This window comes from Myxocyprinus asiaticus, chromosome 14 (genome assembly GCF_019703515.2).
Source record: "Myxocyprinus asiaticus isolate MX2 ecotype Aquarium Trade chromosome 14, UBuf_Myxa_2, whole genome shotgun sequence".
Classification (NCBI taxonomy): Eukaryota; Metazoa; Chordata; class Actinopteri; order Cypriniformes; family Catostomidae; genus Myxocyprinus; species Myxocyprinus asiaticus.
Window position 1 is genome coordinate 12,675,921 of NC_059357.1, and position 24,912 is coordinate 12,700,832.

At 36.7% G+C, this 24,912-nt stretch overlaps 1 protein-coding gene across 2 annotated transcripts in view; it reads right to left on the reverse strand.

Moving 5' to 3' along the window:
* Positions 1-442: 442 nt before the first annotated feature.
* The window catches only part of LOC127451929 (neurexophilin-1-like), a 53,883-nt gene continuing 29,413 nt past the window's right edge, over positions 443-24,912 (reverse strand). Inside the window, exons 2-3 of one of the 2 annotated variants that reach the window (XR_007899165.1) lie at positions 4,683-5,677; positions 443-2,422 (exon numbers count right to left, since the gene is read on the reverse strand). Coding sequence is in view for 1 of the 2 variants with exons in the window: in XM_051717005.1 (XP_051572965.1) it covers positions 4,913-5,677 (765 nt within the window). In the remaining variant the exon portion in view is untranslated. Of the gene's footprint in view, positions 5,678-24,912 lie in introns of both variants that reach the window. The other variant, XM_051717005.1, reaches the window with a different exon arrangement.

Below are 24,912 nucleotides of genomic sequence, written 5' to 3' on the forward strand. Positions count from 1 at the left end.
AGCAGGTAAATTAACAATAAATAAGAAATTAAAGATAACAAACTACTGAAAGGATAAGAATGTAAATAAATAAAAAAGGAGAGAAAAGAATGAAAGGAAGCGAACAAACAAAAGAAAGAAAGAAAGTACGTAACGTAATTGAGAAAAAGTACGAAAAAAACGTGGCAGCAGTAGACATTTTGAGTTCATGGTGATGAGGTTTAAGTGCAGTTTATTGTATAATTGTTTAGTGTTTCAGTATCTCTGTCATGTATCTCGTCCTCTCTCCTTCCATCTTTTTCTTTCTCTATGTCCCAGTGGACTATTGCCTCCTGTTTTCCCGCTTTTTGCCGTGGGCACTGAGTAAAGTATGCAAATAGAGTTAACATAGTCTTTCATGTCAAGCTCATGTTATCCCCTCTGTCAATCATCTGTCAAAACAAGACAAGACCTGAGACAACAGTCACTTTAGCCCTCTGAGCTCGGGAGCTATTCTCAGTGCTTTCCTTCTAATTTATTCAGTTTTTTTTAGTCAGATGTCAGAAAACCACAATAAATGCCACCATTGTCATTCATACACTATATCAATATGACACACACAAAAAAATAAACAATGTAAAAATAGTGAAATCAACAGATAAACTTCAAATGAACCGGAGAGAAGTCCACTGTATGTCTGACATGTAATACAGCTTCATCCAGTTCCCGGGAGTTGAAGTTTTGTATATATCTGGCTTTATGTATAATTATATATATGTATAATTATATATATTGATATATTTATAAATTTATGTGCAGTGTATGTGTGTTCAGTACATGTAGTACCACAATTTGCTGCTTATGGAGCACACAAGCTCAGTTCTGGTTCTATGGATTGACCAGGTGTCCGATGCTCTGTCCAAGCCCGACAGGCCAGCCAAAGAGCCCGTCGCTATGACAACTGAAGAGTTCCTCCACTTCAACTTTTATCCTTGCCTTGGCAACGCCCAGCAGTGCGTGACAGTGTAGTCTCCTTATCCCTCTTTCTGCGGTAAGAGGGAGATTTCTGAGTTGTTTTGGAGATATTTTCCTTGAATGTAATGGTATCTGTTACTGAAGAGACTGTTCTATATACAGGCATTAACAGACTTACCGTGAGCTGTGTGAGTAAGAAGAATTCAAAATGGTGCTATTACTTAAAAGCGATTAAATGAAACATAAGATTAATTTGTCATTGTAAGTTTCTCATTCCTGCTGTGCTCATGTTTAGCATTCTAGCATAGGCACAACTAGTAAGCAAACTCCCATACCAGAGCACAGAGGGAACACTTTATGTTAGCTAAGGGTGAGTGCAGCATGAGGCCGGTTCATCAAGTAATCTGCAACCATAAGTGGAGTGACGGGAACCACTAAGAGGTTCTTGAGAATGAACAAATGAGAAAGAGCAAATGAAATAACATGCACACAACAAAAAGAACAAATGAAAGAGAAAAAATTTGCAAAAAATAAATAAATGGAAGAATGAAAGAAATAACAGTTAGAAAGAAAGAAATCATAGAAAGAAAACATGAAGAAAGAACAAGAAAGGAATAAAGGAACAAGCAACGAAAGAAACTGAACAAATGAAAGATAAAAAATAAGCAAAACAAATGAAAGAGAATGAAAGAAAGAAATCATAGAAAGAAAGAACAAATTAATGCAGAACGAATGAGAAAGAATGAATGAAAGAACAAGAAAACCAGAGAAAAGAACAAATGAAAGGATGAAATAGTTTTTTAAAATATGAAAGATAGTGAAAGAACAGATAGATAGAAATAAAGACAAAGAATGAAATTATAGAAAGAATGAGTGAATGCAAAATGAACGAGAGAAATAATGAATGAAATGAGCAAAAAAAAAAAGAACAAATGAAAGGTAAAAAATAGCAAAAAAAAGAACAAATGAATGAAAGAACAAACAAGCAAAAGAAAATAAAAAAATAATGAAAGAGAAAGAACTAATGAGTAATAGAGAACAAATGAAAGAAATGTAACTAATGAATGAGACAGAACAAGCCTGCAGGTTGAGCAATTACACCACAGTGGGTCTTTCTAAAATATGTAATGCTGTGTTGTGTGTGTGTAGTCCTGCACAGGCGGTGGTGTAGTTAAGCTGCAGGAGATTAGGAAGCTCAGTCCAAACCGGCACCTCGGAGGAGAAGAGAGCAGAGAGCTGTGAGCCCCACAGCACAGTTCACCAGCAGGGCAGACGAGACACGCTGCACTGGGCAAAGTCTGGAGCACTGACGGAGGTGTTTTATTTTTATGTGTCAGTATCTGTGCTGAGTCTTATACTGGCCAAAATTTCTATGTAGTGTCATGTTTAGGATGCAACAGCGACAGATCAAACATTACAGCTTGGATCAGACATAGACCTGTTGGATCAGTCATTAGCAGGCCCTCATGGAATCTGTGCCCACTGAACTCTGCAGAAAATGAAATGGAACGCCCATCATTAATAAAGTTTTACCCACACCCTGGCTATTGTGTGTTTCTTTATTAAATACGCCACCTAATTTAATAATACCAATAATAAGAGCTCAGTTTAACACATTTTGCCATATTTAAATCCATTCTGCAGAATTCTGCTTATTTTAAAAATAAATCAGCACAGATAAACTCAACAGATTCTGTCTGGGCCTGGTCATTAGAAACAAAACCTTGAGGACAACAGGTAACTCTTCTTCTGCCTGCTTTAGCTCTTGTTTTTTGAGCAAATACCCTACACACAGTGATAGCATCACCATGTAAAAGAGGCTTTGTCAAGGTGTTAGACCACAAAAAAATTAACTAGCTAGTCATGACTTTTTCCCAAAACCGTTGTAACTATGTCGCACATCCATCGTTCAAACCATGGCGGTTGATCTGTCTTTAATGACGTTACTCCGGGGTCGAAGAAATAACGATTAAATTATAAAGATTAAATTATAAACTCATTTACACATTTAATACAAGAAAGCTGCTAAAGACACGAAAGTGGTATGCACTTTGTAATGCGACAGATGCATTGCGCTGCAATATTGGGGTTTCAATTTACATCAGACTTTGGTGTTCCACTGACACACTTAAGCATATATGCACATACGCACTCTTCAAAAACATATTATCGGCACTTATGCATTAACATAAACACATAAAAGCTGTGTTCTCTGACAGAAACCATGTGCGATAAAGCGCTTTCTCTTAACAGCTTTTAATCCCTTAAACGGCTGCACTCGCTTTTACGTGATGTTTCAGAATGCAGCTTTCTGCAAAACTCAGAAATAAATATTTTTCTCAAATGCATGTTTAAACGTGGTCAAAGTGTTGACAGAATGAAACATATAGAAGCCTCAGCGAAGTGAAATAATGTCCACACAGCAAACTAACAAGAAACTATGCTTCTAACCACAGGTAGAGAGCTGTAGTTCCAAACACACAATTTTGCGATGCTGTTTGCGAATGTTCGTTGGGACTACGGTTTTGGGAAACACGATGAACTATGTTGGTAACGATGGAACTTGCGACCATAGATGGCTAACGATGCTTTTGGGAAACACACTCCTGGCTGTTAACATTAAAGGTCTTCCCTTAGTTACTGAATGTTTGTTTTATCTTAATCTATTGAATATGGTCTCAGACTTTCTATGATATTAATGATTATTTTCCTTTACTGTAATTATCATTAAACTGTGTATTCATTGAAGGTCAGCCTGACTACTGTTTATCTAATGTGGCAATTACATATGAAGAAACATCCAGAGGAGACCTAGGCCAGGTAAATCTCTGAATCTACTGTCAGCTTTCCCATTTGTAGTGTGATTAAATTATGCAGAATTAACATAATAACATTTCTTTCTTTGTCAAAGATAAACTGGCTGACTGCGAGCAAATGTTCAGACAAGGACGAAGCAATTCTGCATTCAGCAAAATAGTTAGCACAGCACAAAAGTCAGGAATCCTGACCAAACAGAATGTCCTTTCTGTTTTTACATAACAGTCGGAAAAATAGAGAGATGGGCTCAATGCAGAATTGACATCTCTTTTTCTGCACTGTATTTTAATTAGAGAGCTTTCTATTCTGCTTTCATTCTCTCTGTATCTCTCTGTTTCTTTCTCATTGACATAAAGGAGGGGAGACTCTTATCTCACTGTTGAATCTGATAATTTTGCTCTTTCACTTTTGCATTCTGCTTCTACTGCACTACCACATTGCTTCAGGTGTCTTTTCAGTCGATTTTTCCGTCATTCTTTCTGGTTTTTAATATACAGAGGTGGAGACAGGCGTCAATGAGGCATATTGTGTGTTTGCTAATGTCCCGTGTTGGGTTGTGTAAGCTAATTCCTGCTAAAGTGTTTATATTTTAAGAAAAAACAAAACAAACAAGTTACACCAAAAGTACAACCTCTTCCACCTCTGCATAGTACTCTGAGCTGACCAGCATACAAGTATGTTTTATATTTTTTTTTGCCCCAAAAGTTGAGTACTGGATTAGAAGATGGTTAAACTGGGCGTTGATGAGGGCAGCCAATCAGGGACTTGTACTGACGTAGAGGACCCTCCCATCCTGAGCAGCAAAACACTTTCACCTAGGCCTGACAATTTGGTTTTGCATATGCTGTGTGTTTTTGGACGTCACATTTGCCAGGTTGTTTCAGAACTTCTTTAAGACATCAACTGCAGCACATCAAATACTGTACATTCACCTTTAGAGAAGCATCTGTGATGACTACAGGCCATACAGAAGAGAAAGTTGAGGTCATAAGGGGGCGTTTCAAAAGCTCAATGTTAAAATTCTGAAGAGTCTTTCAAGAAGTATCATTTAAAATATCCCCCTCCCAAATTAACGTTCAATCTCCTCCAGATATCCCTCATTTATTAACCCCTTCCCCCAACCAGCCTTTCTTACTCCTTTAGTTCGCTGGTCCTTTTAGATCTACCCTGAAGGTAGGTAGGGCATCTCATTGTGGTAATTATAGTCTGGGCAGACCTTCTGCACCAGTCTGTAGTCTGTGCTGTAGAATGAAATGTAGATACAAATGACCTTAAAGGGTTTGGAGCAGATCCAGGACACGTGGCTTTGTGTCTGCTCCTGGAAGCAGGTCTTGGAAGGGTCATAGTTGCAGAGCGAGGTGCGTTTGCTGCGGTCCACCTTCTCGTAGTCTATGCGGCAGTTGAAGATCTTGGAGTCTTTAGGGTAGACCACACTCTGGCGCTCTAAGTCAAACTCAACCGCCTTCACCGGAGGAACCAGGCTGACAGAGATGTTCCCCTGGCCAGTGGAATTATGACGGAAGTAGACACTGAAGGTTCCGTTCCCGTGATCCACAATCTTACCCGTGATGAGCAGATTGAGGCGCACTGTCTTGATGTTGGAGTAGAAGTCGCCCCAGCCAAACATCTTCTTAAATTTGCCCGTTTTGACGATTGGGGGATGGCGCTTGACACGGGAGTTTCCCGATGCATCTGTGTCTGATTTAAGGAGGTCGCTACCCAGCATTTCCCAAAATTCCTGCTCCATCGTGGAAGTATTGGCGGCATGGCCTCGGCTATGCATCACCAAGCGGCTCAAGGGTGAGGCCGAACCCTGAGCTCCCAGAACCCCCAGAGTTTTAGAGGAGTTGGCAGGGGAGGATGACTTGAATGAAGGGGAGGAAAAGGAAGAAGATGAGGAGTGGGTATCTTCCTGTCCGAGAGCAAGCTGAAGGAAAGAAAACAGGAACAGGAGTGATCCGGTTAGATACAGTATAATAGAAAGGATAAAAATGTAAATAAAGAGAGGAGGTTACATGGAGAGGAATCTAATTAGAAACTAGATTTGTGAGTCTTGAAGGAAATACCACTGCTTGCAAAGCACCAATAGAATAGTGTTAAAAGATTTAGGTTAACTTGTCTTAGGAAGTTGCGTGTGTTCCTGAATCAACATCCATGTTGGTTCTGGAATAGCATTTCAGACCATCAGATATTCGAGTTAAATTTAGGGTTATTGTTGGGTTAGGCCTAGGGCTAGGGGTTAGGGTTAGGAACATCATCATTCTTATCAACACATAATTTCCCTCTAATTTTAGGGGGTAGATTATGGTTAGGGGTTGGGATGGGGGGTTTCGTTGAGAAGGAATTTTACTCCAGGACTAATAAAAGATGCTGATCCAGTTACATGTCCTACTTGGCAAACTCACAATGCTCAAATTTTGCTGTTCTCACACTTATTGTTTGCTTGCTGGCTATGCATGAGATCAAAACACAATGCGACACCATCTTTGCAGTGCAAATGCAGCAATAGATGGTTAAAATCATGTAAGAAAAAAAGTCAAATCACTTGCCTATACAGTATGCAAATAAATCCAAGAAAGTAGACACATTGCAATTCACTCTATAAATATTACAAAAACGTAATCGTTGTCAGTAATATTTTTAATACCAAACATTCTAGCAATGCAAGTCAATTTAATCTTACATTTCTTAAAAGATTTAAAGATTATAAAAACTAAAAATAGCAATCCTAATGCTGAAATTATCTAAAAAAATCAAAAACAATGTTTGAATGCAGCCTGTATGTTGGGTGGTTTGGGCAGAATTAATTGCAGAAAAGTGTGGACAAGAAAAGATGAGTAATTTCAATAAAGGAAGCCTGAGTTACCTTGCAAGCACTGTAATAATGCATGATTTGGGAGACTAAATTGAAAGGGTAACATCATCAGCACTATAATTAACATTTCACCCTCAGTAAAGCATCCTGACATCTCATTCAAATGTCCAAGACACATTAGACTCCCATCAACAGGAATTCATCTCCACAGTCTGACCTGTCCTCTACACTCACTATATTGGTTTAGATATTGCAAGTGAATGATTTGATCACTTTATGGCTTTTCTGTTTTTACAGGAGGTCTATATGACCCCCAGAGCTAATCTGACTAAGGGAGAGAGATTTGCCAGGCATGAACAAAGAGAAAAAACAAAGAAAGGGATATGTCTAGAGTTGAGGCAGAAACTAGTGCAAGAGGAGAGGCTGTTGTTGGATGAAATAGTGTGGGTGTGTACAGTATGTAAATAGATGTGTGTGTCTCACAGTTTGTACACAGTGAGTGGTGGAGGTGGATGAGATGCCACTCTTGGTGGGCTCATGGATGGGTGAAGAGCCCCAGAGTGTAACTGGTAATTATGAGATGATAATGATCTATTTGATATACCTCAAACACACATAATCCAACAAGAGCTCTCCTACCTTGGATCAAACAGTAAAGTCGGAAGCTTGTGTGTGTTGTGACTTTTCATTGGTTTGTGTGGGTTGTTGAGTGTCAGAGAACAATGATGCTTTGATATATTGCATTGTATCTGAATGGTCAAGTTCAAAGCTATAGTCCCCAAAAAAGACATTCATTTCTAGGAAGTAGTCTCTCGTTGTAAAGAATCTCTCCGACTGAGAGACAGAAAGCACTTCCAGGTTTATGGGTTGCAGAGACTTCGCGAGTTAGTGCGACATGTACCACAACCAAGAAAATCAGTTACCATTGCCAATGGTCAGACTAAAAGTTAGCCGAAACCATCTTACACTAGCTACTTTATAGCCTTGTGACGTCTTGTCTTCACCTGTTCTAGGGGCATACTGTTATAGAATAACTGAGACCAGGGTTGGGGAGTAACGAAATACATGTAACGGGATTCCGTATTTAAAATACAAAATATAAGTAACTGTATTCCACTACAGTTACAATTTAAATCACTGGTATTTAGAATACAGTTACATTCAAAATGTATTTGGATTACTGAAGAGATTACTTTGCATTTTATTGTCATTTATTTCATTTAATATGTAGTCCTTTCAGATGGAAAATATATATATATCTAAATGATGTGATCCAAAGTGCATTTGTATAGCAATGAAACACTTTCTTATGAAGTGTTACATTCATACGAGCAGACAGAGAAGTAAGTTTGAAGTAAGTTTGGAGCACAAGAAATAGAAATATACCTTGTGTAAATTGTCAGCTTTACGCTAAGCTAAAATGCTATTTCTAGCCATTTTACATGCACGTTACCAGGCACGATCATATTTTTTTATCAAGAAAATTCACTATGGATCATAATTTCTTTTTCTAGTAAGACCTTTGATATTAGGGCAAAAGTCATATTCTTGATAATAATTTTTGTATCGTTTTCCTGTAAAAATATCTAAAAATCCTTTGAACAAGATCAATTTGATTGATCTTGTTTTAGAAACAACACTGCATAAGATATTTAGGTTTTTCAGAGAATGTATTTTTAACATGTATATTTTGTCTTACTGTACTGGCAGAGTTTTTATAGTCAAAACAAGTGAAAAAAATCTACCAGTGCTGAAGAAGTAATCCAAAATATTTAGAATACGTTACTGACCTTGAGTAATCTAATGGAATACGTTACAAATTTTACAACATGTATTCTGTAATCTGTAGTGGAATACATTTCAAAAGTAACCCTCCCAACCCTGACTGAGACTTACCTCTGGAGTTCCAAGTGTCTCAACCCAGGGGTAGAATGAAAGAAAGGACACTTATTTAATTGTAATTTTATGTTAATTTGCTCAGACCAACTGATTTTGTATAGTGTTAGGAAGCCTAACAAATTGGTTACACTTACATAAGGTGTCAAAAAGCATGTTTCCCTATTGATGACCATTCAACAGTGTATTTAAAATCACAAGTATTTCAGTATATCATTACCAGTGGCAGATTGTTTTTGGAGGGCTCTTAAAAGCATTAAATGGAATTATAATTCTCCCTATCTGTTTCCATTGACATTGCTATAGAGCACAACAGTGCCCGCCCACTTTTTCAGCTGTCTCGTTTCCGGACATATTTTCCCATTCATTTTCTTTTTTCTCATATAAATGTTTTACATCAACCAAACCAACCAGCTCCGAGGTGAATCACAAAATTAGAAACTTTGATTTGAAGCAAAAAAGTATTTAAAAATTGGACAAGACTGTGCATGTCATGAGAAAATAAACTGCAATCACATGAAGCATTGTGAATAATGTAATTGAATTAAAAACACTAGAAAAATATAAAACCATTTAAAGTTGTTGCTTATAAGTATAGAAACAATACAATATTATTGCAAAATTTTCAGATATATACTAATATATATGTAGTTTAAGAGTGTAGAGGAGACCAACTTGGTTACATCATTCACAGTGCGTCATGAGATTGAGCGATCGCTGCTCGACTCGTTTAGTGCGCTTTGTTGCCCACAATTTTTTGATTGGTGAAGCAGAGAAGTTATTGTTAAAATGAATCACCTATGGAGAAAATTAATGGCATTTTTACTTCCAGAACCAGACTGTTGTGCTCTATAGAGAAGAATGGAGATGTATTGGATCGCTTCTCCAGGTATTGTAGAACTCCTTGTTTATCACTATGTTGTTGAATAGGTTACATAGATTGTGTAAAGTGTTGCTTTGTTTATGGTTTCGGCATGTCATGCACCACGTAGAAAGAAAGTCACTCCCAAAGAAAGTTGTCTTTCACAATCAAGTGATTTACAAATGTCTTGTGAATCTGTTCGACTGAATCATTAAAAATAACTTTTTCAAAAATTATTTGCTCATGAATTTGACATTGCTAGTTTTATAATGAATGACTAACCATAAAGTAACTATATGGGGCACTAAGTGTGTAGGTGACTGTATGTATGACTGTGACTTTTGAAGAGAGAGAGTGTGAAAAGGAAAAACACAGAAGAAAAGAAAAAGCAGAATATGCCTTCTTAAACCAACCCTCATTTCTAAGCCAGTGTGTATCTGAGTTAGACTGAGTATATATGACAGTTAGAATATATGCCAGTAGTCCATCTCAGTGTATGCATGCAGTCATACAGTAGTTGGTGTTTGAGGATTCTGCCCATCTTTGTGTGTCTGTGTGTGATCCTGCTGTCAGTCTATATGAGTATGCATATTCAGAAAGTGTGTATAAGTGTCTGCTGTGTGTGTGTGTGTGTGTGTGTGTGTGTGTGGGTGGGTGGGTGGGTTTGGGTGGTTTACGAGGACTTTTTTTTTAGGTTACAAACTGGTAATTACAAGGGTATTATGCTATAAATGTGGTTTATGAGGACATGTCTAGTGTCCCAATCATTCAAATAGCTTAAAAAACATACTAAATTATGTTTTATTGAAAATCTAAAAATGCAGAAAGTTTTTTGTGAGGGTTAGGGGATAGAACCTATAGTTCGTACAGTATAAAAATCATTATGTCTATGGAGAGTCCTCATAAGGATAGCCGCACTAACGTGTGTGTGTGTGTGTGTGTGTGTGTGTTAGCAAGTGCTGACTGTCAGGGCAGGTCTTATCCACTGAGCTTAAGGAATTCTCTCTTCCATAATACATGCCGCCCTGTCTCAACCCTTATCCTTCAGACCACTCTGATGCTTCACGCCCATCTCATCTTGTCTTATGCAGGCTTATTCCAGCTTAATCAGGCTTACTCATGCCTGATTCTCATTTTACTTTACTCTAAGTGCCTATCATCAATCTTGATAAGACAGACTCCAATTTATACAGTACGGATTAGCACAACACGCTCTGGCTAATTCAGTCCTCTGTAGTAGTTTTTGTTCTTTCTTTCAGCTCACTTTGCTCTGATTCTTTGTGCTTCTTTTTAAGCTCTCTCTCTCTTTTAGTTTTTGCATTCGAGGCTCAGAGTTCTCTATAAAAGAATGTGTGGATTAATATCTGGCCTTGACGAGTGTGTAACACCTCTGCAGACTGAATAATTCTACATTAGCTCCGGTTCAGACCTACTAATCTTCTAAGCAGCTAAACTGAGTGGGTATTGAATCAATGTCATACCAGCTAATTGGAGATATAATATTAAATTGTGTTATTCTGCTTAGAAGCACCTGTCTTGATGATCCTATGTATCCTACGCGCATATTGTTGGATGCGATTTGTACCAGGTGTTGTCAGAAATTATTACACAGTTCTCTGGAATACTCAATTCTGATTGTTCAATTGGCCCATCTAGCTGTCAGAAACTTCTGAATAATGACCGTACAGCCAGGGATTAAGTGATATTCCCCAAGTGTTCTGGGTATTGCAAGTCATCTTTCCTACTTTTCTTATCTCTCTTTGATTTCTACAAATAAGCTTTTCAACTCAAATCAATATTTCATGTCCACTTATGTATTTATTTGGCATGTAGCTATGTAATAAGTGAGATAATGACCAGTCAGATGGTCATTTTCACAATATAAGCACCAACAGAACTCTAACACAAACTGGAAGTTTCTAAACACTCTGCGGACTCTTTCTGCTCACATAATAATGTAATTTGAAATCAAATCAATATCATGTTTATTAAGTTGGTTAGTAGTCATGTAATAAGTTGAATAATGTACAGTCAATCATTCATTTTTGCTATGCGTTGGGGTCTTGATCATCCTGTCAGGGTTTATTTAGTCATAATGACCAGATGAGTTTAAATCATCCCATGCTGTCATTCTGAATTTCTGACTGAATGTTTTTATTGCATTGATTATGAATTGTATTGTCTAAATTGACTGCAGTGTGGCAGTGATTTATATTACAGTCTATATTACAGTTGGACTTGCTTGATTCGTTTAATTTTACTTAAAATTCTACACAAAAAAAAAGATTTTTGGAGGCTGTTCACTTTATTTAAACAATTACTTTTGATTTAACATCATTGTATGAGGTTTCTTGTTCAAACACGATTGCATCATGTTAAACTGACTTGAATAGGTGACTCTTTGGCGTAACTCGATGTGTTCATTTTGAAAGAGCTCGTTTCAATCAAGCTCATTCAAAAAGGGCAACTGGCAGCAGGAAGTAAACAGCTGAGACACAGTTGGCAACAGTCATCAAGTTTTTCCATTTGAAGAGATACATTTGATGTTGAGTAATTAAATTGGCATTTATTATATTGAGTTTGTTAACTATTTTAATGTTTTTGACGGGAGCAATGCAGGATCATTGGAGTTCATTTGACTTACGAATAATATACTTTATTTAAATGGATTTCCATGACTCATAACTTGACCAGATTGCCTTCTTTAATAAGTACAAACAATGGTTATTGTTGTTTTTCAATTCTGTTGTTTGTCTTGCATTGCCCTATATTGTCAAAATACAATGTATAACTCCAATTAAAAAAGATTTGGCCTGAGTGAACAAAATGACTTACTGTGTATTGAAAGAATCAATTAACATTTTTATGTGATGTGCAAAGCAAGTACATTAAAAACGTTAAAATATTGAGCTGGAACAGACACCTTTATTGTCGTGCATATTAATTTGGCCATAATATCTACTTATTTATTTAACCATATGTGAAAAAATCGGTTTGCATGTATTTAAGGTTTACATGCATTTAGCTTCTAATTAGAGGACTTTTTTTTTTGGAGAAGGAATATACTTCTGTTCAAACACATGCTGTCTCTGAGCGCACACTTTTCCTCCAGATGTTTGCTGCTGTCCGAGTGGATTCAAAAGTAAGTAATTTCAAGTTCAATCATAACTCCTGTTATTATTTTTGTAATATGGGAACTACACAAATATTAAATTTAGATGTATTTACATAAATATCCTAAACAGTACTTAATGTTGGAAGGAGACATACAGCAAGTTGCTGGTTTAGGTAACTGAAATAACCTCTTAGTTTAACATCGGTTTAATTGTGATATTTTAGGATATGTAGAATACAAAACGAGCAGTTATCTAAAGAGCGTTTGTTTTGTCTGTCTACGGGATAGTATTTTAAATGATGCAGCGTGTGCTTAACTTATATATATATATATATATATATATATATATATATATATATATATATATATATATATATATATATAAGGTTACTGTTGTGTAATTTAACTGATAGATAAGATTAGTTTTTCTTCTCATTCTAAAGAATACTGAGGGCTTAAAGGACTTTTTTGGACAAGTTTCCCGCCCTAGTTTGAACAAGGTGGATGTATTTTGTTGTTCGCATTGTACAAGTTTCCGAAGTAAGTAACAAGTGTGTGTGTGTGTGTGTTTGTTTACTGTCAAATAGCCATATTTCTTTATTTGACCTAAATGGGCAACATTGGAATTAACTGGTTTTCCACATTTTTTATGACTAAGATATTGTTTGACTGCCAGGCAAGTTGAAGAGAAATAAAAATGTCCAGATAAAACTGTTGTGTAAATGCACAAGTTTGATCATTTGTAGGGATGTCTTTCAATCCATTGTGAATAACTAGCCTTTCTTATCTCTCTGTTTCAGGTGTTTGTTGAGTAGTGTTTTACAAACCAGAATTGACCAAACACATGTATGCAGAACTTGAGCTGTATACAGTCTTCGCTGATGACTTTATATCTTGTCAGAAGGCATTGGAGTCGGAAAAGACTTCTGGTGAACTTGCTGAGATTCTCTTGATTCGTTACTTAAAGGTATTATGGTCTTAGTTGTTTAATGTTGTTCTGTGTTTTTATTTGAGCCTGTCCCATACTTAAAGGGATAGTTCACTCAAAAATAAAACCTCTCTCATTTACTGACCCTCATGTCATCCCAGATGTGTATGACTTTTTTCTCCTGTACACAAGATTTTTAGAAGAATATCTCAGCTCTGTCAGTCCATACAATTCAAGTGAAAGGATACCAAAATTGTATAACTCCAAAAAGCACAGCATAAAAGTAATCCATGTCTTCAGAAGTGATATGATGGGTGTGGCTGGAAACAGATCAATATTTAAGTCCTTTGTTTAACTATCGCTTCATAAGATATATATTTAACCACTTGAGTCGTTCACCTGATTAGTTCACCCAAAAATTAATATTCTCTCATCATTTACTCACCCTCATGCCATCCCAGATGTGTATGACTTTCTTTCTGTTGCAGAACACAAATGAAGATTTTTAAAAGAATATTTCAGCTCTGTTGATCCTTTCAATTCAAGTGAATGATAGTTGATAAAAGTAATCCAGTCCACTCGAGTGGTTTAATCAATGTCTTCTGAGGTGATCCAGTTGGTTTTGGGTGAGAACAGACTAAAATAAGACCCCTTTTTCACTGTACATCTTGCCATTGCAATCTCTAAGCACAATCATGATTTCAAGCTTGATTACACTTCCTGGTGCTTAATGCATTTGTACAGTGCTAGATGGCGCTATAGGAAGTGTAATCGAGCTTGAAATCATGATCGCCAAGGAGAATTATAGTGAAAAATTCATTATATTTTGGTCTATTCTCACCTACAATAAAACCAACTGGATCACTTCAAAAGATATAGATTTAACTAGTGGAGTCATATGGATTACCTTTTATGTTGCCTTTATGTGCTTTTTGGAGCTTAGGTTTTGGTCCCCATTCACATGCATTGAATTAACCTACAGAGCTGAGATATTCTCCTAAAAATCTTTGTTTGTGTTCAGCAGAAGAAAGTCATTCACATCTGGGATGAAATGAGAGTGAGTAAATGATGAGAGAATTTTCATTTTTGGGTAAACTATCCCTTTAATGGTGAGTGTACTGAAAAGTTGTATTCACATGTTATGTTAGAATATGTTTATGTTATAAGCCCAGACAGAATCTGTGCATGCAGAAAACTCAGCAGAATTGCAACATTTCTCATTTCTTAAATGGGTAAAACTTTATAATAATGGTCCGTCATTAATATGCAGGATTAATGATACATACTACGTTAACACTTTAGTTACTACTATTAACTAATATGGAAACATGATTAACCAATCAGTAAGTAGTAGCGAACTGGTTCACTGTTAGGTAATCAATAATTACTGAATTTGATCTGTCTCACTGAGAACTATTAACTAACTATGGCTAATTTAAAATAACTAATAATTAATTACAATCAGAACATTAACAAGTGTCTAAAATGTGAAATATTATGTTTTTATTGTGAACATGATCATGAAATGCGCCTTCAGAGAAACATGCGCCTCACGTGTGTTCTTTGCTGGAATTAATTTATGAACATAACAGCTCTCTAAATCATGGCTACAGTGTCTGGTAGAGTATCATATTCAGCTTACAGATGTATGTGCCCAACATGTGTATTCCTTGGGATATCTCTTCTGCTCATTACAAATATCAGGTTTGATATTGCTGGAGGTCTTTTTAAAATAATTTTGTTAACCTATAAGTAATGAGTCAAGCGTTACCACATAAACATGAAGGAATTACTAATTATTTTAAAGTTAGGTTCATGGTAATGCATTATTAATTAATGAATACACACTTGAATATACACAACATTTTTTTTTTACAAAATGTTTTTAAAATGTTTTTTTTATTCATAGATACTGTAGGTTAATCTTATAAGAAGTGTTTAATTTTATGTGAAGTGCATTTTTTTTTTTCGGAGAAACTTAATGGATCCAATGAAAAAAAAGAATGAGTGTCACGTCCATCAAGCGTCTAATCCAATCAGGGTTCGCCATATTCAATGCTTGTGCTGAAACTAAAAGAAGAGCAAGTGCGATTTTGCTCCGCCCCTTCAATCCACCTGTACACGGTAAACTACAACATACATTCTGTTCTGTTCATATCGAACATAGGCAAAGGAGGAAATATGTCAAACTAATTTGATAAAAACTGTACGTATTTACAGAGTGGACTGTCTAGGGCGGAAGTACACATGTGGAATCGGCCTCATGCTGCACGCCAGTTTTCTCTCCATTTTCTGTTGGAGTCTTGTGTAGATCAACACACTTGACTTTAGACACATCATTTTATTATTTTACTTTATGTTAAGAGATAAGACTTTTAAAACATGTAGTAACTGTGAGCACCAGCAATTAAAATCATTATCCTGCTAAAGGTTTGTAGCCCATGCAATTATGTTCAATTATTTCAATGATTCATAATTTAATGCCAGAATTTTTCATTTTATTTTTTATGTCTGTGAATGTTTGTTAACTATCTGTTTAAATGAATAAAATGTAGGAATAAACACTTGAGTATTCAATAGTAACTGACAAGTAACACCTCAGTTACTATTAATGGTTTATAATGTGTTTTCACTTTAGAATAATGGTCCAGATATCCTTTAACTCCCAAGGAAGGAAACAGTAAGATCTCATTAATTAATAATGTATTACCATGACCCTCACTTTAAAATAATGGTCCAGATCATTAGTAATTCCTTCATACTTATGTGGTAACACTTGACTCACTTGACTCACAATTACTTATGGGTTACCAGAATTATTTAAAAAAGACCTTCAGCAATATCAAACATACAGAAGTTAATAATTTTTGAATGAACAGAAAAGATATCCCAAGGAATACACAGGTTGGGCACGCACATCCCTATATTTCTGTAAGGTAAGCTGACTATGATCATGGCCGTAACCACCATAGACATTGAGGGGGACATGCCCCCCCTCCCCCCCAATATTCGTAATATTGGTCTAGTGATATGGGTTTTTTCCATGGTTAATTATTACATTATTAAATTTGGTCCCCATCAATCCTGAATATGTGGTTACATCCTTGAATATGATACTCTACCAGACACTGTAGCCTTGATTTAGCAACCTGTTACAGTCATAAATTAATTCCCACAAAGAACCCATGCATGATCTTGTTCACAATAAAAACTTAATAATTCACATTTTAGACACATGTTAATGTTTTGATTAGAAATTAATTAGTAGTTATTTTAAATTAGCCATAGTTAGTTAATACTTCTCAATGAGGCAGATCAAGTTCAGTAATTACTGATTACCGAACAGTGAACTACCTCAGTCATCAGTTCTCTATTACTTACTGATTGATTAATCATGTTTCCATATTAGTTAATAGTAGTAACTAAAGTGTTAATGTAGTACTACTCATTAATCCTGCATTAATTCCTGCATAATTACCTATTAATGACGGACCATTATTATAAAGTGTTACCCTTAAATGTTCTACAAATTCCCCATCACTTGCATGTTGTTTATGAAATAGTTTGGCTAATTGTGTGATGATTTTAGCAACCATTAAGAGTACAGTACTCTCAGGTACACATTTTACCATGTTTAAATCCCATCCACAAAATTCTGCAGATTTTCACAAAAAATCTACTAGGAAAGAGCCAAAATTGTCTACAGATTCCATCTGGGCCTAAGCTTTCCTATCTTCAGACTATTGTGAAGATTACAAAAGCTATGAATTTGGGTTGGGAACTGAAGGGTTTTAGATAATTCACAATGTTTAGGCTGAATAACACATTCAACATGTTCAACATTTAACACTAGATTAAAAATGGGGGCCTGGGTAGCTCAGCGAGTATTGACGCTGACTACCACCCCTGGAGTCACGAGTTCGAATCCAGGGCATGCTGAGTGACTCCAGCCAGGTCTCCTAAGCAACCAAATTGGCCCGGTTGCTAGGGAGGGTAGAGTTACATGGGGTAACCTCCTCGTGGTTGCTATAATGTGTGGTTCTCGCTCTCGGTGGAACGCATGGTGAGGTGTGCGTGGATGAATAGTGTGGGCCTCCACACGTGCTACGTCTCCACGGTAACGCGCTCAACAAGCCACATGATAAGATGCACGGATTGACGGTCTCAGACGTGGAGGCAACTGAGATTTGTCCTCTGCCACTCGGATTGAGGCGAGTCACTACGCCACCACGAGGACTTACAGCGCATTGGGAATTGGGCATTCCAAATTGGGGAGAAAAAGGGAGGAAAAAAAACAACAACACTAGAATAAAAATTTACTTTCAGGATCAACATTGTGCCCACACAAGTCGAACCACTGTGCTTCGTGCACTTCCTGTGCTGCTGAGAGAAGATGCCTCAAGATCCTTCAAAACATGCGGGGTAAATTATTTTAGTCACACATTTCTAAATCATTTAACCATTTTTGAAACTTAAAGGACTACCTCACCCAAAAATTACAATTCTTTCATTATTTACTTACCCTCATGCCATCCCAGATGTGTATGACTTTCATCTGCAGTTTACAAACAAATATTTATAAGAGTATTTCAGCTCTGTTTGGTCATACAATGAAAGTGAATGGGTGTCAGAAATTTGAAGCTCCAAAAAGCAGGTCAAAACAGCATAAAAGTAATCCATACAACTCCAGTTGTTAAATCCATGTCTTCTAAAGTGATATAATTAGTGTGGGTGAGAAACCAATCAATATTTAAGTCCTTTATTACTATATATCTCCACTTTCACATTTACATCTGAAAGCCTGTTTAGTTTCACTTTCACATCTGAAAGTGAAAGTGGAGTTTTTTAATAAAAAAAGGACTTAAATATTGATCTGCTGATCTCTTTATTGTACCTGAAGATTTGGATTTATCCACTTATGGATTACTTTTATTCTGCCTTTTTGTGCTTTTTGGAGCTTCAAAGTTATGGTCACCATTCACTTGCATTGTATGGACCTACAGAGCTGAGATATTTTTCTAAAATCTTCATCTGTGTTCTGCAGAAGAAAGTAAGTCATAAACATCTGGGATGGCATGAGGGTGAGTAAATGATGAGAGAATTGTAATTTTTGGGGGAATTATCCTTTAAAGAAGATGATTTATATAAAAAGAATAAAAAATAAAAAATAAAAATAAAATTTGTCTTCTATGGAAGAAATAAAGTCATACAGGTCTGGAACAAGTGAATAAATAATGACATAATTTGTGTGAACTATTCTTTTATGTTGGTGTGTATTTTGAAACAAATTTTAATAAATTGTTCTTTAATTTTGCCACTTTTTTCTATTTCTGCATTTCAGGGCTGAAGATTCAGAAGAGCCAAATGTTGGATATTCACCAGTTGCCCTGTTAACAGCGGTCAGAGAACTCACAGATGCTGCAATTCATTACAATCTGGTCAGAAATGTATTTGTTCTTGAAAGTGAAGTCATCAACCACCTGCCCAGGCTTGTCAGATTTCTTTATACATTTGGAATGATTTATGCATTGAATCTGAGTTACCCAAAAGAGATTTGGCTTTATAAGGTTTTAACGTTGAAGGATGTACAACACTAATGCAGCTGTAGACAATTTATCCTGTCGCTGTTAAATGTTGTTTTTTTTTTCAGTGCTGTGCTTAAGTTTTGTCAATAACTGTATCTTATCTTTTTATATTAAATTTGTTTACTACATGCAGTTTGCTTTTTTATTATTTTATGTTTAAGTTGCAAAATTTTCACATTTAAGGAAACTTAAAAAAAAGGTAGTTGCAATTTTTTTTTTAAGTAATACAACTAGCACATTTCAAGTCACCTAAAATTATATAGTTTAATTATTAAGTTAACATGACTTAAAATAAGTTATACAAAGCATATTCATGATTTCAAAAACATATTTTTTTTAAGTTGTATAAATATATTAATTAAGTTTGCAGAACTTTAAACTTTGAGTTGTGGCTAATTAAAATAAACATTAGTAATTGCATATTTTGATTGGACCAAAATCATTTATTTTAATTTATAGTTTCTGAGAAAAACAAGTTATGCATACTTGAGACTTAAGTTTTGAAACTTGTAAAGTAAAGGCAATCAGTTGCCTCAAATTTTTTAAGTTAGTGTAACTTATACTGGTTTACAGTGATTTTAAACCCTCCAAGAATTGGCCTCATTTACTTCCATTGTAAGTGCCCCATTTAAAGATAAGGAAGGACGCATCAAAATAATTTAGTGGTAATCAACACTGACACAAGTGCTTTTGATTGAGCTAAACTTGTATTGAACCTGTATTTCCTTAAGCTTTGAATGTGGTATGTACAACAGACTTAAAAACTTTTTTCCTATAAATGGACTTGTTTCATACCATGTGCTGCCTCTGTAGACTCGTTTGACAGTCACTGAAGAATTAGGAAATAGAACTGACATTTATAACTTGCATTATACCTAGTTCTAGTAACTTGACCTAATCAACTTAAAGGAATAGTTCACCCAAAAATGAAAATTTGCTGATAATTTACTCACCCTCAGGCCATCCAAGATGTATCTGAGTTTCTTTCTTCATCAAAACAGAATTTAAGACTTTTAGGATTTCATTTCAGGCATCCTCCTTTTAACAATGCAAGTGAATGTCCAAAATGCATATTTAGGATGCATCAAAATAATCCACACGACTCCAGTCGACAAATAAAGTTCTTCTGATTGCAAACGATTGATTATTTTTAGAAACAAAACAATACTTATATACTTTTTAACTACAAATGTTCGCTTCCGTACATCTCTGTGATGTGCGCTCAGGAGAGGGATGACATAAGCTCGTTGGTTAAGTCACGCGTCACGTGGAGGAGGAGTCAGGAAGCGTGTCATTGTTTACAAGAGAAACTTGTGCCGTTCACAAACCAAAACAGTCCAAAACAATTTCAAAACAATATAAAATAAATAAAAAATAATTTCCAAATAATAATAATAAAAAAAAACAATGTAAACAATGACGCGCTTCCTGACTCCTCTTCCACATGATGTGTGACCTTACCAATGAGCTTACATCATCCCTCTCATGAGCGAACTTCACAGAGATGTACAGAACCAAACATTTGTAGTTAAAAAGTATATATGTATTGTTTTGTTTCTAAAAATAATCAATCGTTTGCGTTCTGAAGAACTTTATTTGTCGACTGGAGTCGTGTGGATTATTTTGATGCACCCTAAATATGCAATTTGGACCGTCAAAAAATTGAGGACATTCACTTTTATTGTTTAGAGGAGGAGGCCTGAAATGAAATCCTAAAAGTCTTAAATTCTGTTTTGATGAAGAAAGAAACTCAGATACATCTTGGATGGCCTGAGGGTGAGTAAATTATCAGCAAATTTTCATTTTTGTGAACTATTCCTTTAATCTAACGTGATATAAACATGTAGGCTAAACAAGACAAGAAGGCTTAAATGTAGGAGAACATAACTGATTCAAGTTAAATGAAAACCATTCATACATATTAAACAAACACCATTCATTCAAGTTAAATGAACACCATACATTCAAGTTAAACGAACACCATTCATTCAAGTTAGTTGTACACTGTCCGTTTTATTGGGTTTAAATTTATTCCATTTTGTTAAGAAAACTTGTTTCAATCACATGGAACCACTGTCCATGGTTGAATCGTGTTCAGCCAAAATGCTATTTGAGTGTATATTGGGTTAAAAACAAATGACAAACTTAACTGCTTATAAATGGCACACACACACACCCTCTTTGCGTCCCTGTGCTGAATGATGCAACGTTGCTTTCACCAACAAAAAGCTTTGTACCTCATCCCATCTTCCTCTAGGGAGTAAACACTCCAGTCTAGAGACACTATTTTGTTAATTCTCAAATCAAGTGACATCACATTCTGGCCGCAGTGAGTCTAGAAAATCAATCAATCAATCAATCAATCAATCAATCAATCAATCAATCAATCAGGTCATTTTTTATTCATGTTTGGACCTCTTCTCAGAATTCCATTTCTCCATCTCACTTTCCATCTTTCCCTGACTTTTTCTGTGCTCATTCCACTTCTCTCCATCTAAACCCAAACAAGAAAAGGTGCACAGGAGACTCTGAGAGCAAATCCCATTTTTCCCATATCTTCCTGGAGAAGCATCTCAGCCCCAGATTAATAATAAACAAAACTAAAATGGCAGGTAGACATATTGATTTTAATCTATTCATACCTCACTCTCATTTTCTTTTTCTTTCTTTTTTAAGAGATGTGGGGTTGAATGTGAAGATGGTTTAAAGGAGGAGGGGTGAGGAAAACAAACCACACCATTACCCTCTGTTCTCTTGTTCTCTCTCACCCTCTCATCCATATCTTTACTCTCAATATGTTGGGAAATGGTTGACTTCTCACACTGATCTATTGCCAGTTTTCTCCTATAAGCCTTGACCTCATCAAGACCAAGTGAGACTTTTATCACAATCTTCATTTGAAAAGCCACACCCTGTAATTTAATGATAACTGTGATAATTTACTACTTTGATCACTGATAGGTTTACTTTTTTAAATCTATCAAATCAAAAATGTTATACTTTAACTACTGTTACATTTCGTGTAGCTTTACTGGAAGAGAGTGGTGCTAGCACCATCAATTGTATGGTTCTGCACCTGCAAAATAAGTGTGAATTTACTCACATTGATTATAGCATGGGCTATGGCTTTGACAATGCCAGTTGTTCACTTTACCATACAATGGTCCTGATGAGACTGGCAGACTAAGAGTCAAACATTAAAAACACTTCTGGGGCCTGAAACTGAGACATCCTTTTTTCATTTATGGAATGAAAAGATTGAATGTAACTTCACTTCAAGCATTCTGCTGACAAATTTCCATGCATAAATAACTGATACTAAGGAGGGGTCTGTGGGGGATTGAAAAGATATTATAATCCACACTCTGAATCAAGCGTCTCTGAACAAGATCAATTGGATTTTATATATTTTTTGTCTTCCAACTGAAATTAAGGACACGATTTACCCACTGATATATATAGAACTGGATTGCTCATGACATCATATCAGTGAAGCCACTGCGCTGCCATATTGCTATGCCCAAACATTCCAATGGCCCTATTGACTTAACAGGAAATCATCTAATTTCAGTGAGTAAACATTAGTCATTCAACCACCGATTTTATATCTGAAATATCTTCTTTTATATCTTGCATGTACATCTCTACATGTATTTATTTATTTATTTAAATTCGGGGATTTTTCCTGTTTCTTGAAAGCCAGAGCGAGTTATGTGTATCTACTATATCAAACAGTATCCACCTCTAACAAACTTCATCAGCGAACAGATCAGCTGAATGTAAGCAAGTTCAATGAAACTGCGGTAAGATACAAACAGACATTTTCAGACTTATTTATTGTGAACATCGAAGTGTTTGTTCAGAGTTACTTGTTTTATGTTTTCATCAAAAAGTGCCTTTTTCTCGTGGTCACTTGAATAAGAGCATGTGCTCTCTCTGCCTAATGTACAGCGCCTGAGGGAGACATGCAAAGCTGGTTACAATTAAACTGATTAGCTAGGTTTAAATGGAAATCGAACACGTACTTTATTACATGTATCCGTGTACGACAATAGCGAGCACTTCAGTATGAAAACAGGCAAATCCAGGGCATTTTAGGCGAATTAAAAATCCTAGTTTTACATTTTTAAGGACCTGTTGTCACCCCAAAACAAGCTAATATTACAGCTTATATACTTACATTACAACTTGTGGACAGTTTTGCCGCTTCTTTGGTGATCGTTGTGTTGTACTGATAGGCTGAACATACTCTGACATTGCGATCCGCGTATATCTTCTCCCTCGTAACGAATATTATCCATAACGAGCAAATTAAACATTAAACATGATTGTCACTACAGGTCGAAATGCAACTGTCATATCCGGAGGTCGGAGACAGTGAAACGGGAGTGTTTTCGCCTGTCAGTCATTGCTGCTCTATGACAGTTTGGGCATACAAAGATGGCCTCTCGAACACTTCCGGTGGCTTCACCTTCTGCTGGCAGTTTAACGTTGCGTGAGCGATCCAGTTCTATATATATATCAGTGGATTTACCCAATATCACTGTATTTTTCTACACCTCTTGACAGGAATATTAATCCACCTTTCAATATACTCAAGATGGCGCCGAGTATGGCTGCTGCGTTGCGAGCTCCGATACAACATGGTAGTGTTTTGTTTGTTTTGTTCACAATTCTTATGTTTTTTGTCTTGGATGTTGTCTGCCTTATTGTCTATGACAGACAAACACTTTTGGACATTGGTTCAGCAATTTCACACCGTAAACCGGACTTCAACTTCCTCAATGCCGACCCGCTGTTTACAAACACACAAGCGGAGCCCTTTGTCTGGGCAGTCCGGACGTGGAAATGCAGGAGGAAAAGGGGAAACAGAGCCGGCGTTCTCATCAGAGTAAGACGCCGCGTAAATCGACCCCCGCTACCCACTATTCTACTGGCAAATGTTCAGTCTCTGGATAACAAGCTCTGCGAGCTGAAAGAGCGGATCTCTTTCCAATGAGAGACGAGGGACTGCTGCATTATCTGCCTTACGGAAACTTGGATGTCTGCGGAGATTCCAGATTCAGCCATTGAACCCGCGGGGTTCTCCGTGCACCGAGCGGACAGAGCGAAAGACCTCTCAGGTAAAAGCAGAGGTGGTGGTGTATGTTTTATGATCAACAAATCCTGGTGTGATCAGAGGAACGTACATTCTATCAAGTCTTTCTGCTCTCCTTATCTGGAATTTCTCATGCTTCTGTGTCGACCATTCTGGCTACCGAGGGAATTCACAGCGGTCATTATCACTGATGTGTACATCCCGCCACAAGCTGACACAGACCGGGCAATCAAGGAACTGTATGGCAGTATAAGTGAGCAGGAAACCGTGCACCCCGAGGCCGCGTTCATTGTGACCGGGGACTTTAAAAAAGCCAGTTTCAAATCAGTCGCACCAAAATACCACCAGCACATTAGTTTCAACACACGAGGGGACCGGGTTTTGGACCATTGCTACTCTCCCTTCCGGGATTGCTACAAATCCCTCCCCCTCCCACCATTTGGCAAATCGGACCACTCTTCCATTCTGCTTCTGCCCGCTTACAGGCAGAAACTGAAACAGGAAGCACCCACCCTCAGAACAATCTAGTGCTGGTGAGACCAATCAGACTCTACGCTACAGGATTGTTTTGATCACACGGACTGGGAGATGTTCCAGTCCGCCTCTGATGACGACATTGAGCTTTACGCTGATAGCATAATGTGTTTCATCAAAAAGTGCGTGGAGGACGTAGTTCTGACCAGAACAATATGGATCTACCCGAACCAGAAGCCATGGATAAATAGCGATGTTCACGCGGCACTTAATGTGCGGACCTCCGCTTTCAATTCCGGGAACGCGGAGGAGCATAAACAAGCCAGTTATGCCCTCTGAAAAATGATCAGAACAGCAAAACGCCAGTACAGGAACAAGACTGAAGGACA